We start from the raw sequence: 16077 nt of genomic DNA on the forward strand, positions 1-16077 counted from the left end.
GAAACCAACTTCAAAAGATTTCTACTGTGTCCATACATCTCACAGTTGCCAAGTTTGAAAAGATACTGACGTAGAGTTTCAAACCCAGCTGCACTCTGTGGAAATGTCTTTCCTTGGCCCTAATTCCTCCCACACAACGATGGAAGAACAAGGTGGGCCTTGTGGAGACCTGACTGGAATTCCCTCCAGAAAGGCAATTTCTTGAACTCTACTGCACCATGGTGCGGTGGTTAGAGTGCAGTATTGCAGGCTATTCCGGCTGACTGCAGTTCGGCAGTTCGAATCACACTGGCTCAAGGTTGTCTCAGTTTTCTATCCTTCCAAGGTAAAATGAGAACTCAGATTGTTGGGAGCAATAGGCTGATTCTGTAAACCGCTTAGAGAGGGCTGCAAAGTGCTGTATATAAGTCTAAGTGCTATTGCTGTAACTCCCATCATCCCCATCTTGCAGAAATGCTTGCTAGGAATGACTGAAGCTTATCTAGAGGAAATTGATGGGGAAGGTATACTATAGTTCCGTGATGGCGAATCTATGGCACGCGTGCCACAGGTGGCACGCGGAGCCATATTAATGGGCATGCAGCTCAGCTCTGGGGTGCATGCGCGCGCCGGACAGCTGATTTTCAGGCCTTCTGGGCCCACCAGAAGTAGGGAAACAGGCTGTTTCCTGCCTCTGGAAGGCCTGGTGGGGGGTGGGGAAGGCCCGTTTTTCTTTCTTACCTGATTCCAGATCCTCTCTATGGATCTGGGAAGGGCGAAAACAGCCTTTCCCATTCCCTCGGAGGCTGAAAGGGCCCATTTCCCGACTCCCGGTGGGACAGGAAGTGACGTTTTTTCCTGTCCCCAGCCTCCAGAGACTCCTAGAGAGGTTCCTACAGACTCCTAGAGAGGCTCGTAGAGACTCCTAGAGAGGTTCTGGAGGCTGGGGACAGCAAAAAACATCACTTCCTGTCCCACTGAGAGTTGGAAAATGGTCCTTTCAGCCTCCGTAGGGCCTCCAAGGGAGTGGGAAAGGCTGTTTTCACCCTTCCCAGATCCATAGAAAGGATCTGGAATCAGGTAAGAAAGAAAAATGGCCTACCAGGCCATCATGTGCCAGGAGCGGGGGTGGGTGGGGTTGCGTGCGCATGCACGTGGGCACGTGCATGCATGACCCTCCCCCCCGCCCCCCCTCTCCTGGCACGTGATGGCAAAAAGGTTAGCCATCACTGCTATAGTTTGAGCACACAATGTAGCCTGCCAGGGTAGGTGACCATAACAAGTTCAAATAAAATAACCAACCAATAAGGGAAGCCTATAGAAGGCTGAACATCTTTATTTGCAATATTGGCAGACACACCGACAATGAGTTTGTCTGCAGCATAGAAAATCCTCCGGTTGCCGTAAGCATCAACACCCATTTCTTTCAATTTTATCCCAGCCACAAACAAGTTCTTACGCATCTCATTTCCTGCAGGCCGAATCTTTGGGATATCTTTTTGCTAATCAGGTCAATGTGCGGCTACTATGCAATAAGATGTGCTCGTTTTAATTTTGTCTGAAAAGAGAGCTCGGTCCAATTTTCAAGAGCTTTAAAAAGTGCGTAGGGGGATACTTTTCAAAGATAAGTAATACAAAACTGTCATATCCGGCTATGTGCTTTATAAATATTTTATACTTCAATCCTGAAAAGATTTGTCTTCTTACCTCACTATGTACATTTCTCACTATGTAAACCAGTAACTTTGCAAAATAATTCTGTTGCTTCTTTGACACAAGAGTTGCATTTATGCTTTTTTATTATTCTGTGACTGGAGAAATGGTTTGGGGATCTCCCACATGATGAGTTCATTACAACTTCAGTCTTGAACAATTAGAACTGAATCAACCAAGGCCTGTTCACTTACGGCTGATTTACTTAACAATCAAATTTTCAGAGAGATAAATGTTCTTAATTACAAAAACTTTTAGGCAAATTTGGTGTAGTGGTAGAGTAAAAATCTGAAAACCATGAATTCTAGTACGGCCTTATGCATGAAAGCCAGCTCGATGCCTTTAGGCCAGTCACACAGCCCAACCCGTTTCATAAAATTGTTGTGGCTGGGAAAATAGAAGGCAACAGCATGATATTTTTTGTCTTGAGTTGTACAAAATAAAGTCAGGATGTAAATAAACCCCAAAACAATTGGAGCACCACTTGAACACCATCGGAATTGACAAGTTCACCATCAGTCAATTGCAAAAGGCAGCTTTATTTGGAAGAGCTCACATGCTGCGATGATATCTGTAACTCCATCAATCATCCACACCTGTCTATTCCGGGTTTTGGGGAAGGACTCGATAGGCAAACAAAAATGCCAAATCCAGTCTGAATATCTGGCTAACTGTGTGATGAACTGTAATAATAATGATGACTTTTCAATACATGAAATCAAAATCCTGATTTTCCTAAGAAATATATCGCAGCCACTGCCAATCTAATGCCAATGTTTTAACAGAGACTTCCTACTAACGAGTGTATAACTTGCATTATGTGCAAGTTATACAGCAATCTAACAGATGTTATACGTTTCCTGCTTCTGCTTTGTCACATTGCTTTGTTCACTGTCAGAAGTGCAAGATTCAGAAACAGTGTAGATATTACTCTTGCCTTCCAAAGACCGTACGCAGGTAGTCCTCGACCTACGGCTACAACTGAGCCCTTCTGTTGCTAAGTGAGACATTTGTTGAGTGAGTTTTGCCCCATTTTATGACCTTTCCTGCCACTGTTGTTAAGTGAATCCCTGCAGACATTAAGTTAGGGACACGGTTATTAAGTGAATCTGGCTTCCCCACTGACTTTGCTTGACAGAAGGTCACAAAAGGTGATCACATGACCCCGGGACAATGCAACCGTCACAAATGTGAGTCAGTTGCCAAGCATCTGAATTTTGATCGTGTGACCATGGAAATGCTGCAACGGTCCTAAGTGTGAAAAATGGTCGTTAAGTCATTTTTTTTCCCAGTACTGTTGTAACTTTGAAAGCTCACTAAATAAACTGTTGAAAGTCGAGCACTACCTGTAGTAGGTTTCCCTGGGGTTTTCAATCAATCCAAAAGAGAAAGGAGACAGTTAACCATGAGAAAGTGTGGCTAGACACTTCGTTTTTAAATAGCAGTCTGTGTTTCTTGTAAAGTAAAATGTGGCTAGACCAAATGAAGGACTTGATCTGAGTTTGGATTGACCCAGACAAATCTCAGTCTCTGCAATGCCGTCATGAGCAAATATTAATCCTTAAGGATGCATGTCATGTCTTCATTATTTCTGATGTTGATGCACAGCAATATTACATGTTATAAAACAGCTATTTTATGTCCCCTGAGATTAGGCTCATTAAAACAACCACTTCCTCACACTGTATTGATACAGCAAGTGCCAACGTCCTTGACTGATTAAGCAACTTTTAGCAACTTTCTCCTCTGTCAACATTTACCACATTTCAAAGAGAAGAATCCTGGAAACAATACTGTGTTAATCAATGCTATCAAGTTCATTCCGAGATTAAAAATGCATTATATTTTGTTTGTGACATAAAGCTTTAGAGAAGAAAGTGTACTTCGGCATTTGCATAATTTTATGGCCCTAACAGAAAAAAGTGAGATTATTTCCTTTATATTGTCTAGACATCAGTTGATTTAAGCAATCCTGGGAGCTTTCTCTCGCATCATAACTTCCTCTTAAATCTGAAAAGCAGGAAGCAAAGTAATCAATGGCTTTTAAAGCTATCAATATTGTAGAATTCAAACTCTGCTTAAGTGCCAACAAGTGACAAAAATGAGGGGGGGGGGAGAGAGAGATGATTTTTAAAAGAATGAGAGAAAAGAAAGAAAAATACCCAATAAGCAGGCAAAAGTTTTCCTCTTTTATTGCAAAAGGAAAATGTCCAGTGGGCTTATAAAGCTATTTGGCAGTTCGAGTCTCACCAGGCTCAAGGTTGACTCAGCCTTCCATCCTTCCGAGGTCAGAAAAATGAGGACCCAGATTGTTGGGGACAAGATGCTGACTTTGTAAACTACTTAGAGAGGGGCTGTAAAGCACTGTGAAGCAGTATATAAGTCTAAGTGCTATTTATCTAAAGTATATACAGGTAATTCTTGACTTACAACAGTTCATTTAATGACTCTTCGAAGTTAAAAACAGCACTGAAAAAAGTGACTTATGACCATTTTTTCACATGACTGTTGTAGCCTCCCCATGGTGATGTGATTTACATTCAGATACTTGACAACTGACTCATATTTATGACGATTGCAATGTCCCTAGGTCAGTGATGGCTAACCTTTTTGCCGTCGCATGACAAAGGAGAGGGTAGTGCGGTGGGGTCGTGCACATGCGTGCCCCCACCCAGAATTCAATGTGTCCCGCCCCCCGTGCATGCACGCGCGACACTCCCCGTGTTCTCTCCACTTTTGGCACGTGATGGTATGGTGGGCCCTGTAGGCCTGTTTTTTGCCCTCCCTAGGCTCCAGAGCCTTCTAGGAGCCTGGGGAGGGCAAAAATGGCCTCCCCCAGAGGCCGTCCGGAGGCCAGAAATGGCCCGTTTCCTGACTTCCGATGGGCTCAGAAGGCTTGAAAATCAGCTGGTCAGCGCACACATGCGCGCTGGAGCTGAGCTAGGGCAACACACGCTTGCCCACAGATATGGCTCAGCATGCCACCTCTGACACGCATATCATAGGTTCACCATCACGGCCCTAGGTCTTGTGACCATCTTGCAACCTTCTGACAAGCAGTCAATGTGGGAATCCACATTCAGTTAACAACCGTGTTACTAAACTTAACAACCGGAGTGATTCATTTAACAAAAAAATCGTAAAATGGAACAAAACTCACTTAACAAATTTCTCACTTAGCAACATACATTCTGGGCTCAATTGTGGTCATAAATCACGGATTACCTGTATTAACAAAAAACCCTGACTTTACCTTCACTTATACTTTCAAACATCATTTACATTTGCTTTGCTACATGAATGTTGCATGTTTCCTCCAGGATATATCTTATAGTATATAAGATCACTTCATTTTTACCCCACCATACAACACTGACTGAGATGTCATGAAACAAGCCTACAAGAAAAACAGGCAAACTCAGAGAGCACCAAGGCCCCCTCATTTCAACCCTGAGCTCCATATACTCTCAGTTATTTGTACTGACTGAGACATAATGGCTAAGCAAGCTCATCTATTGAGTTTCACGGCAGAATGTGAACTTTAGTTGCTCCACTCCCAACTCAACATTAGCAGGCAATTCATAGGTTCAATTTCATTGCTCTGCCTAAACATAGTTCAAACATTTCATTCACCTTGAACAACTCCGATTTTTGACAATGTTGGCCCATTGCTCAGCAACAGTGAGCCTGCACTTACTAAGATAAGATTCACCCATCCTTTTCTTTTTTCTTCCAGTAAAAGTAACAGAACTAGGTAGAAACTAATGGAAGGGAGGAAAAAAACCCCTCCTGCTATGTCTGAATCCAGATCTTAGCCTATTGTTCTTCTAACAAATCGGACCAAACCAGCTTCAAACTCAGTTCAATTCAATTCATTGCAGTGAAAGACTACTTACTACAGCTTCAAACTCAAATTCAAGCCAAATGATACATTTCGTAAGTATGTTTTCTCATCAATAAGCCAGAAACTCTTCAATGTTGGTTTATTACAGGTAATCCCTGGGTTACAAGCATTTTCTTAGCGAACATTTGAAGTTACACGATAAACGCCCCCCTAGCCCCGAAACTACAAATCTTGCAGCACCATGGCAGTTGTTTGCCCTTATGAACAACTGCAGAGGCTTGAATGTTCATTCGTCTTGAACATTTCCGGCCAAAATGGAGCTTCTGAGGGGCGGATCCACACCGCTGACGCTCCATTCAGGCCTCCAGAGGCCTCGCCTGGCACGTTGCAGGCTGAAATGGAGCTTCTGAGGGGTGGATCCACCCCTCAGAAGTTCCGTTCGGGCCTCATGGTCCCCACAATTGTTTCCCCCCCACAACCTGCCACGCTGGGTCACTTACCTTGTGAAGATCTAGAAAGGAGTCTCTTCTCCAGCCTCTGCAAGTCTGTTCCGGCCTCTGCAGACCTCGCCTGGCAAATTGCCAGCCAAAATGAAGCTTCTGAGGGGCAGATCCGCCCCTCCATTCAGCCCTCCCTCAGCCCGTTGCAGGCAGAATTGGAGCTTCTGGGGAACAGATCTGCCCCTCCGTTCGCCCTCCCCCAGTCCATTGCAGGCCGAGATGGAGCTTCCACGGGATGAATCCAGCCTCTGGAAGCTCCATTTCAGCCTGCAACGGGCCGGGGAAGGCCTGCAGAGGGGCGCAAGCAGATGAGAGGCTGGAGAGGAGACTGCTTGCTAGATCTTCACAAGGTAAGTGACCTGGCACAGCAGGTTGGGTGGGGGAAGATACTTTGGGGAGCATGAGGTATTTCAGTGAGTTGGGGAGGCCTTGGGTGGTCTTAGACAGGTGGCCTGTTCCATCAATAGCCCCCCCCCCCATGGCCTTCCCCATCCTGAAATACCTCATGTGCACTTAACGATCCTCGTATTCGATTAGCGAATGCATGGACAAAAGGAGGGAGTGATCCCGTTCAAGGCATGAGATTCACTCCCTCGAATCCTTGGGTTATGAATGGAATGGGCAGGCTCCATTCCATTCGTAACTCAAGGACAACCTGTTGTATTTTCTACTAAATATGGAGGAGCATTCAAAAATGGTATTCTTCCAGCTACTATATTAGATGGTACAATACATTCAACCCTTTCAAAATTCTATCCCGTAATTCTCACCTCATTTTGCTACAGGGGAAGACAGTCTTATTCTTGAATGTCCAGCTTTCATCCACAACACCACAAAACTGAAATGGAAGTTGCTCTATCTGACAGAGGTTGCATAATCAAACTCCTGCAGGAAACATTTCCAAAGTTTGATAAGATGGGCTTTGAAAAGCTCTCACTTTATTAAAATAAGAACATATTTATACACTGTTATAAAAAGCATTTAACCAAATAGAAAACTACAAAAATCCTACAAAAAAAACCAAACTAGGCTTAGATACCTTCCTAAATGAGGATTGTGTCATCAGAAAATTATGCTTCTAAAGATATACAGATAGAACTGAATACATTTCAAGGGGCAAGCAAAGTATGAAGTGAACTTTAAAAAGTACTGTTTTTTTTTTCTTTTTAGCATTTCACAACCACAGTGATGACTGATCTAAATACAGATAGTCCTCGGCTTACAACAGTTCATTTAGTGACCCTTCAAAGTTACAACAGCACTGAAAAATGTGACTTATGACCGTTTTTCCCAGTTACAACTTTTCCAGCATCCTCATGATCATGTGATCAAAATTGAGATGCTTGGTAACTGGTTCATACTTATGACCATTGCTGTGCCTCAGGGTCATGAGATCCTCTTTTATGTCCTTCTGTCAAGCAAATCTGGGGAAGCCAGATTCACATAACAACCGGGTTACTAACTTATCAACCGCAGAGATTCACTTAACAACTGAGGCAAGAAAGGTTGTAAAATGGGGCAAAATTCACTTAACAAATGTCTCACTTAACAACAGAAATCTTGGGCTCAATTGTGGTCGTAAATCGAGGACTACCGGTATTGGGACAATTCTTGGATGCAGCACAGTTTAGAACTGGAGTGAGAAACCATGGTGCCCTTAGCTGGTTCAAATTACAACTCCCAGAATCTGTGCCCTTGGTCATGATGCTGGGGATAAGAAGGGTTATTGAAACATTTGGAATCCACTAGACCAGGGGTGGACAAATGTGGCTCTTTGACAACCTGTGGACTTCAACTCCCATAATTCCTGAGCCAGCTTCGCTGTCTCAGGAATTCTGGGAGTTGAAGTCCACAGGTTGTCAAAGAGCCACATTTGCCCACCCCTGCACTAGACTGACCCTCCTCTTAGTTAGAGGGCGCCCTTTTAGGAAGCTCCTTCCAATTGGCTCTCCTGATCCAAAACATCCTTTGAAAAGCCAGCAATTAGAATGGTTAATTCAGTTCTTAAGACCTGAGGAGAAGCCAATCACCCTCGACACAGCATAATGGTTTACTTTTTTTGCTAAAAAATGAACTCAGACTCTGATGTAATGTTTGAATCAAGAAGTGCTTAGTCACAAAGCACAGAATAAATAGAATTTCGTGGTAGAGAATGTAGAAGAACCTTTATATCAATCTTCTGAAGGCAGGAGTAATATGACGAATACAAATAGTTTCACACTTAAGATGCTTGCTCCAAATCAAACTGACAGAAGCATGTGTACACATATACACATACATATACACACACACACTTTTATGTCACTTTGATTTGGAGCAAGCATCTTAAGTGTGAAACTATTTGTATTCATCATATTACTCCTGCCTTCAGAAGATCGATATAAAGGATCTTCTACATTTTCTACCACAAAATTCTATTTATTCTGTGCTTTGTGACTAAATATTATATATAATATTTCATTTCTTACTATTAAGGAATGTATGTGCCTACTCAAGCGCTTGACAACTTCACAAAATAAAAAGGAACCTATTTCTTAAAAATACTCCATGAAAGTAGGTGCTACTGCCATCTTGTGGCTAGTTACATTACAATCTTTGGAGGGTTCCAAATTCAAGGATAGTATTCCGTATTTGCACATTACAATTCATCTTGGGTAGGAGACCACCAGGACAACCAAGGGCTGAAGGATAGATTGGAAAATTTAAAAATAAAAAAAAATCCCAGAAAAAGCCAATGGAAAACCATTCCTATTTTGTTGACAAAGAAATTACACAGACATATATAATTATCAGATCAAGTCATACTTAAGAGAATATTTACCTTTTTATTTTATATTAGGCCCACCAAATAAATACACTTACACAGAGATCAGATTTGAACAGTCCATTTTTGATAGAAGGCCATTTAATTTAAATCCTAGGAGATGCTTCCAATGTATATATTTAATATTAATGTATGGAGTATTAAGTGGATCACGAACAGACAATTATTAGAGAAGTTGTGACTCACTGTGGCTCTTTTCAGGTAGAAGGAAAGTCAAATGTGTCTCATGTAGTATGTAAAACGACGTTGACTTTTATTTTTCATATGGTAACTAAACCTGTTCAGTTAATTATGTTTTCATCTATTTGTTTAAATATAACCGGTATAGCAAATCAGAACATAAGTTTATAAAGCCACTGATTATACTAGAAAAAAGGACCATCTATAGCAAGGGTGTCAAACTGGTGGCCCATGGGCCGGATGCATCACATGCAGGCCACGCCCACCCCAGCTCCGCGAAGGGGGAAAATGTGACGAAGTGTCACGAGATGGCAAAGTGACGCCACGAGTTTGACACCTGTGATCTATACGTATGGATGTTCAAAACTTTTTGCTTGCCTGGACAACATTGAGTGAACAGAAATTACTAACTTGAACTGCATATAAATTATATACCATATTTTTCGCACTATAAGACATACTTTTTCCTCCCCAAAAGTGGGTGGAAATGTCTGTGTGTCTTATAGAGCAAATATTGAGTCGGGGGAGAGGGTGTTGGTCCCCCGCTGCCGGGGAATGCTGGAGCCTTCTCTGCCAAGCAGCTGATTGGCGGCTGGATCGGCCTCCTAGAATACTGCCGAACAGCTGTTCTAGGCGGCAGGGATTCCCGCTGCCTATCGCCACCAATCCCTGCTGTCATTCACTGATTGCTGCCTCTGCCAATCGCCGCTGTCAATCGTCGCCGATACCCGCTGCCGAATGACAATTGCTGCTGCCGAATTGCAATTGGCAGCAAATGGCGGCGGCGGCGATCAGTTATTCCTGCCTAGAACAGCTGATCAGCAGTATTCCAGGAGGCTGATCGAATCGCCAATCAGCTGCTAAGCAGCAAAGGTTCCAACGTTTCCCGGCAGTGGCAGCAGCGCAAGCACGCTAGCCAGATGATTACCAGATGGATGCTGGGAGGCAGAGGCAGATTTTTTTTTTCTTGTTTTCCTCCTCTAAAGCTAATGTGCATCTTATAGTCCGGAGCGTCTTATAGTGCGAAAAATACGGTAATAAATCTATACAAACCATGTTAAAATTTTACAAACGTGGTGCCTCATTACTAGCTGTCTAGGGCCACATGCAGGTTGGATACACCTGATTTAGAGTCCTTAACAGGTAGTGAAACAAATTCCAGCACTTGAACAAGGCCAGTGGTGTGTGGCAAGCCAGTAGTAAAGAAACAATATCTGGAATATCTGAGCTTTTCCATTTGTATAACAGGTCGTCATTAAAAGGATACATCAATACAGGTAGTCTGCGACTTACAACAGTTCATTTAGTGACCATTCAAAGTTACAATGGCATTGAAAAAAGGGACTTGCAACCATTGCGACATCCCCATGGTCACTTGACAAAGTTTGGCAACTGGTTCATATTTATGATATTTGCAGTATCCTGGGATCATGTGATCAGCTTTTGTGACCTTCTGACAAGCAAAGTCAGTGGAGAATCCAGTGTCAACTCTGAAGCGAACCTGGCTGAAGCCATTTTATGCTGCCTCATAATTGCCATGAAGCCAGAAAGGGGGAAGGGAAGGGGGAAGTAGATAGCCAGGGTCCAGTCAAAATGCTTTCTTGTGGGAACTAAGGTCATTGAAACAGGTGGCCAATGAAAGTGGAGAAGAGCCTGTCTTCCATCATCAGAGAGCCAAGGTGGCGCAGTGGGTAGAGTGCAGCACTGCAGGCTACTTCAGCTGACTGCTAGCTGCAGTTCGGCAGTTCAAATCTCACCGGCTCAAGGTTGACTCAGCCTTCCATCCTTCCGAGGTCAGTAAAATGAGGACCCAGATTGTTGGGGGCAATAGGCTGACTCTGTAAACCGCTTAGAGAGGGCTGTAAAAGCACTGTGAAGCGGTATATAAGTCTAAGTGCTATTGCTATCATTGGACAATGTGACTGGTGACACTTGGGAGGGGGGAGTTTGATTCTTTTAATTATCCAATAAGATATCGTTTGAGGAATCTACCTGCCTCGGAGTTATGCTTTCAATGGGTGCATTGCTTGGAACACTGACATCCAGATTCACTTAACAACCTTGTTACTACCTTAACAAATGCAAGGATTCACTTAACAACAGTGGCAAGAAAAGTCATAAAATGAGGAAAATTCATTTCACAAATGTGCCACTTAGCAACATAAATTTTGGGCTCAATTGTTGTTGTAACTTGAGGACTACCTGTATAAGCAATATTGATTTCTAATGTTATATGCAGCATTTAAACGCCACAATCTTTTGCAAAGCTACATGAGACCATATAATATGACCCAGGAATCCAATGTGCCACAATTATTTATTTGGCAGAAAAATCAGGGAGGGGAATTTAGCTTAATACTAGTTACTATTGATTGGTTAGTAATCAAAATTTTATTAAAAAGTTACAGATAATTTCCAAAAGTTCTCAGAACTGGAACCTACAACTCAGAATCTACCAATACCATAATTTTGTTTTACAATAAAAGCTCTCATTACCATGTCTTAAAAATCCTTGGAAAGGTGCAGAAGTCATTGGGGTCCAGAATATTTTCCTTTGTTATACAGTTACAATGGACTATTGATTGATTGATTGATTGATTGTATTGCTATGCTGTTATGTTTGTAAAACACCAAAGCTAGGGAGAAGGACAAATCATAAAGTAATGTACAATGCAAAGGAGGAGAATATGGATTTTTTTTCTCTCTGCTAGAACACTAGATATCACCCAAGGAATTTAAGAAGTGTAAAATTTAGAACAAACAGAACGAAAGGTTTCTTCCTACAAAGCATAGTTGAAGAACAGAATTGCGGAAACCAAATGGCCACCTGATATATGTCACAGGTAACTCCCTATCTGGAATCTCACAGAAAGCGTTAGACCTGCCCCCAACTAGTTCTTGACAAACTAGAACCACAGTAAATTACTGCCGACAATTTAGGACTGGAGAAGCCAGGACTATAGTCAACTTATTTCCCCTTTTACTTTCAGAGCTAACTGTGAATCAATCTACTTTTATTCTGACTTGATCACCAATTATATTTAGTAGCATAACCTGGTACAAAATATGGCTAATATTCAGATTTGGTGAAGACATCATACTCACCAAAGTTACTACTGAAACTGCGTAGTGTTAGTAATGGAGAAAGAAGAAAAGAGATGAATGTTTCCTAACTATGGTTAGGTGATTAGAAGAGTAAAGCTATACTTAGGGGTTAGAAAGTTGACACTTCAAAACCCATATGAGATACTCCATAGAAGACATTGACTAACTTCACACTTGCACTAAACGGTAACAGAATTTCTCTTGTTTTGAGTAAGTTGTATGGATCCTGAACTCTATTACAGTGATATATAAACCGTGTTTTATAGTGAAACTATTATATATGAATCCAACCACTATAGATTATTTAATCAATACTTAGATCTTTACAACATCAATATAACATTAATATCAACACTGTTTTAAATAAAACAAAGGGTAACATCTATCTAATATGCAACAAGACATACACATCTAGAAAGAAAAAGTCCATACCTTCCATTTTCAGCTAAAATTGCACCTTCATCCTTCAGATGTTTACTTTGGACTCCACAGTCTTCCAAAAGAAGCCCCTTTTTCCTTTTGGCCTCATGAAGCCAATCAACTTCACTATTATCAACCAGGACCTGCTCATCAGCAGCTTGAGCTTCGAATTGCTGGGATGTTACCTTAGATACCTTCTCACCAATCTTTCTCTTCCATACAAAGGAAGCCATTCCAGAAAACTGAAAAGAATGCACATTTAATTATTGGTATAATTTTCATCTATACGTAAACACATCTATTTCAATTTATCACATCAATTTACATAGGTAATCAATATTATGTAAGCAATCTAGCCTAAGTAACAAATCCATTTGCTCAAAAAAGCCTTAATTTCTGCTAACAAAAACAGCTTACAATTTATCATTTTGCTATCTACAGGTGTTCAAATGAATTAAAAGCAACATCACAGATGCTGGCTGGGGAATTCTAGGAGTTGGGAGTCCCTAGATCTTAAAGTTCCAGAAGTTGGCTTAAATTATAAAATGCTAGCCTTTAAATTCATGGGACGTTTATATTATTATTTTCAAAGTACCTTTCAGCCAAAGACAAAGCTTAGGCGTACAGTAGCGGCCAAAATTGTGGAAACCTTTTGGGAAAAGTGTATTTTTGAGGTTTGATGGCTAATAACACCACTTTTTTGGGGGGAGTTTCAAGATAATCATATTCCACTGCTGGAATGGCCTGGGAATATTGAAAATTGAAAATCTATGGAGCCGACTAAAGAAACTTGTTAGTCAGAAGCAATAAAACCCAGTTAATAGAAGCAATCATTCAATCTTGGTTTCACATTATAACAGCTGCAGAACTAAAAGACTTAGTTCACTCCATGGGAAGACATTGTAAGGCCGTAATTTATGCTAAAGGTTACTCAACTAAGTATTAACTGATGTGATAATTTTTGTATATCTCGTTTTTTCTACGTGTTTCACTTTTCTTCTTTAAACTGCAACTGCTGTTCTAATAGCAAATCCTTCATAAAAGTTATTGCATTACATTCTTGCAATGTTATTGTTATTGCATTAAATTATCTTTCTATTGATATATAATTTTATGGTACTCAAAAAAAAAAAGTGGTGTTATTAGCTAGTTTTACAAAAATACACTTTTCCCAAAAAGTTTCCACAATTTTGGCCACCACTGTATGTCAGCTGCTTATTTATACCCAAGAGGATTCAGTCACTCAAGGCTCAAGGGCCAATTTCAGCATTCCCACCCTTTGGGTTTCCTAAATTTCCAAACATCTGAAGAACTATTAATCTGAAATAATATCTTCCAGTACAGGATTGACAAGAGGCAGAAGCTCTGCCATTGCTGGAACCATGATAGGCATTTTGCCATTCTTGAACTATAAGTCCTAGAAGGTCTCTAGGTGGGACTTAAGGGAGTTATAGTTCCTAAAGCAGAGGTCTTCAAACTTGGCACCATTAAGACTTGTGGACTTCAACTCCCAGAATTCTCCAGCCAGCATAGCTGGCTGGAGAATTCTGGGAGTTGAAGTCCACAAGTCTTAAAGCTGCCAAGTTTGAAGACCTCCATCCTAAAGTCTTGGGAATACAAAGCAGCCATCAAGGGCTAGGGGCTGTTTTTCAAATACCCCAATCCACCTTTTACATTAGGAAAATGCAAAAAGGTTTTTTATTTGAAAATCGTAGGAGAGAAAAGGACAGAATCCAGTGGAAAGAAGGGTAGCATAATTACCTGGAAGCTCCCGTCTCCAGGGGTGTCTTCCTAGCCCCGTCGTTTGTAGGATAAGCACCAACCGGAAGTGGAAAAACCGGAAATAGCGGCGCTCTGCGCAATATCACATACTCTATGCTCAATTTCCGGTTTGTTTGTTTTGTTTTTGTTCTTTTTTTTTAAAAGTCTGCTCTAGCATCCAGGGAGAAAAGGAGCCGGGATTGGGGAGTACCACTAAAGGAAAAATACGTTCTGTGTACCGGCCATTCGTTATGTTTATAAAATGAACAGCAGAGGAACTTCAGAGTTCCACGGCGAGCCGTGTCCTGGGATTGCACCGCAGAGCCTACTGGGTATTTTAGTGTTGTTATGTGATCACGTGACCGGCACGGATTGCTACTATTGGCTAGCATCAGAACTTTAACCGTCCCACTTGCTGCGTAGCACGTGTTGTGATTCCTTTGCAGACTTGGGGAACGACGGTCCCTTTATAACTTGTGGACTTCAACTCCCAGAATTCAATTCCCTTTGGCAATGGTGGCTCAGGAATTCTGGGAGTTGAAGTCCACAAGTCATAAAAGGGCCATCATTCCCTACCCTTGCCTTTACTGGGTTAATATCCTCTCCACACAATCTTCATTCAGGTTGGAAGAGACAATGTGAAATGCAAATAGCCCCTTGGCCAATCCAAACAAATGGTGAATTCTTCTGGCTTTGCTGCCCTCCCTCTTCATGTCACTTGCGGGTGGGGGAAGCGTATCTGTCAAAGGGTTGTAGCAATTCCTCAAACATGGACCTTGAAATTCAGAGGTGAATAGCTTGTTTATATCTTAGTAAGCTATAAACACCTGAACGTCTAAAGAATAGTAAAAAATAAAGTCCCTTTAAAGGTGTGTCCAAACTTGGCAACTTTTAAGACTTGTGGGCTTCAGCTCCCATAATAATGGGAGTTAAAGTCCACAGATCTTAAAATTACCAAGGTTGTACACCCGTCTTAAAACAAGCTTGATTCCAGGTAATTTCACGGTAAATTTGGGTAATTTTCTTGACAGCAGTAAGGAGATTGTTTTTGTCTTCCTCTAGTATGTTGGGTTTTTTTAAACTATCAATCAAAACCATAGTTGTAGGATTTGGGGATGATCTCCCATCCAATAATTAAATCCTACCCTGGATCAGCCAATACAGATCACCACCCCCAAAAAACAACCCAAATGTTGAAACTATTATTTGAGTTGTTTTCCCTCTCATCATTTCTCACAGATCAGAACTGTGGTGGCAACATAAGTTTTGTAGACATCCACTTTGGAGGAGGATACAGTAGATCAGTATACTCCATATAAAAAGAAGCTGGGTTCATACTTAAGTTATGGTTTGTTTTAATAATTTTGCTGACTTAAACCGTATCAGGCTATATTCATGACTTCAGCTTCTCTGTCTACAGAGAACAGCTGTTAATCAGAGAAAATTATCCTGGGCTTGGTCAGGAATAGGCAATCTTGTCTGTCCCTTCCAGTTATCTCACACTACTAGACTCATAAACTACTAGGACTGATGGGAGTAATAGTATACCAGGCTCTAAAGCCTGGACCACAAAGACTGACAATAATATGATACATCCACCCCTGCTTTCACCAGTCTTATACACTACAAAGGTGTTTCATGTGTGCTTATTTATAATTTACTCATCAAATCCCCTAAGCCTTGGCGGCTGATTGACAATCGTAATAATACCATTAATGAATCCTTGACAAATTTCTAGGAAGCCTGGGATT

General features: G+C 41.5%; 1 protein-coding gene across 1 annotated transcript in view; it reads right to left on the bottom strand.

Moving 5' to 3' along the window:
• Positions 1-14678, bottom strand: part of TTC33 (tetratricopeptide repeat domain 33) — a 40786-nt gene extending 26108 nt beyond the window's left edge. Inside the window, exons 1-2 of the mRNA XM_034440793.3 lie at positions 14327-14678; positions 12578-12807 (exon numbers count right to left, since the gene is read on the bottom strand). Of these exons, the coding sequence (XP_034296684.2) occupies positions 12578-12798 (221 nt within the window). The 5' untranslated portion in view covers positions 12799-12807; positions 14327-14678. The remainder of the gene's footprint in view (positions 1-12577; positions 12808-14326) is intronic.
• Positions 14679-16077: the final 1399 nt, after the last annotated feature.

The sequence above is a fragment of the Pantherophis guttatus genome, chromosome 2 (assembly GCF_059756535.1).
Source record: "Pantherophis guttatus breed Tessera chromosome 2, ASM5975653v1, whole genome shotgun sequence".
In the NCBI taxonomy this organism is placed as follows: domain Eukaryota; kingdom Metazoa; phylum Chordata; class Lepidosauria; order Squamata; family Colubridae; genus Pantherophis; species Pantherophis guttatus.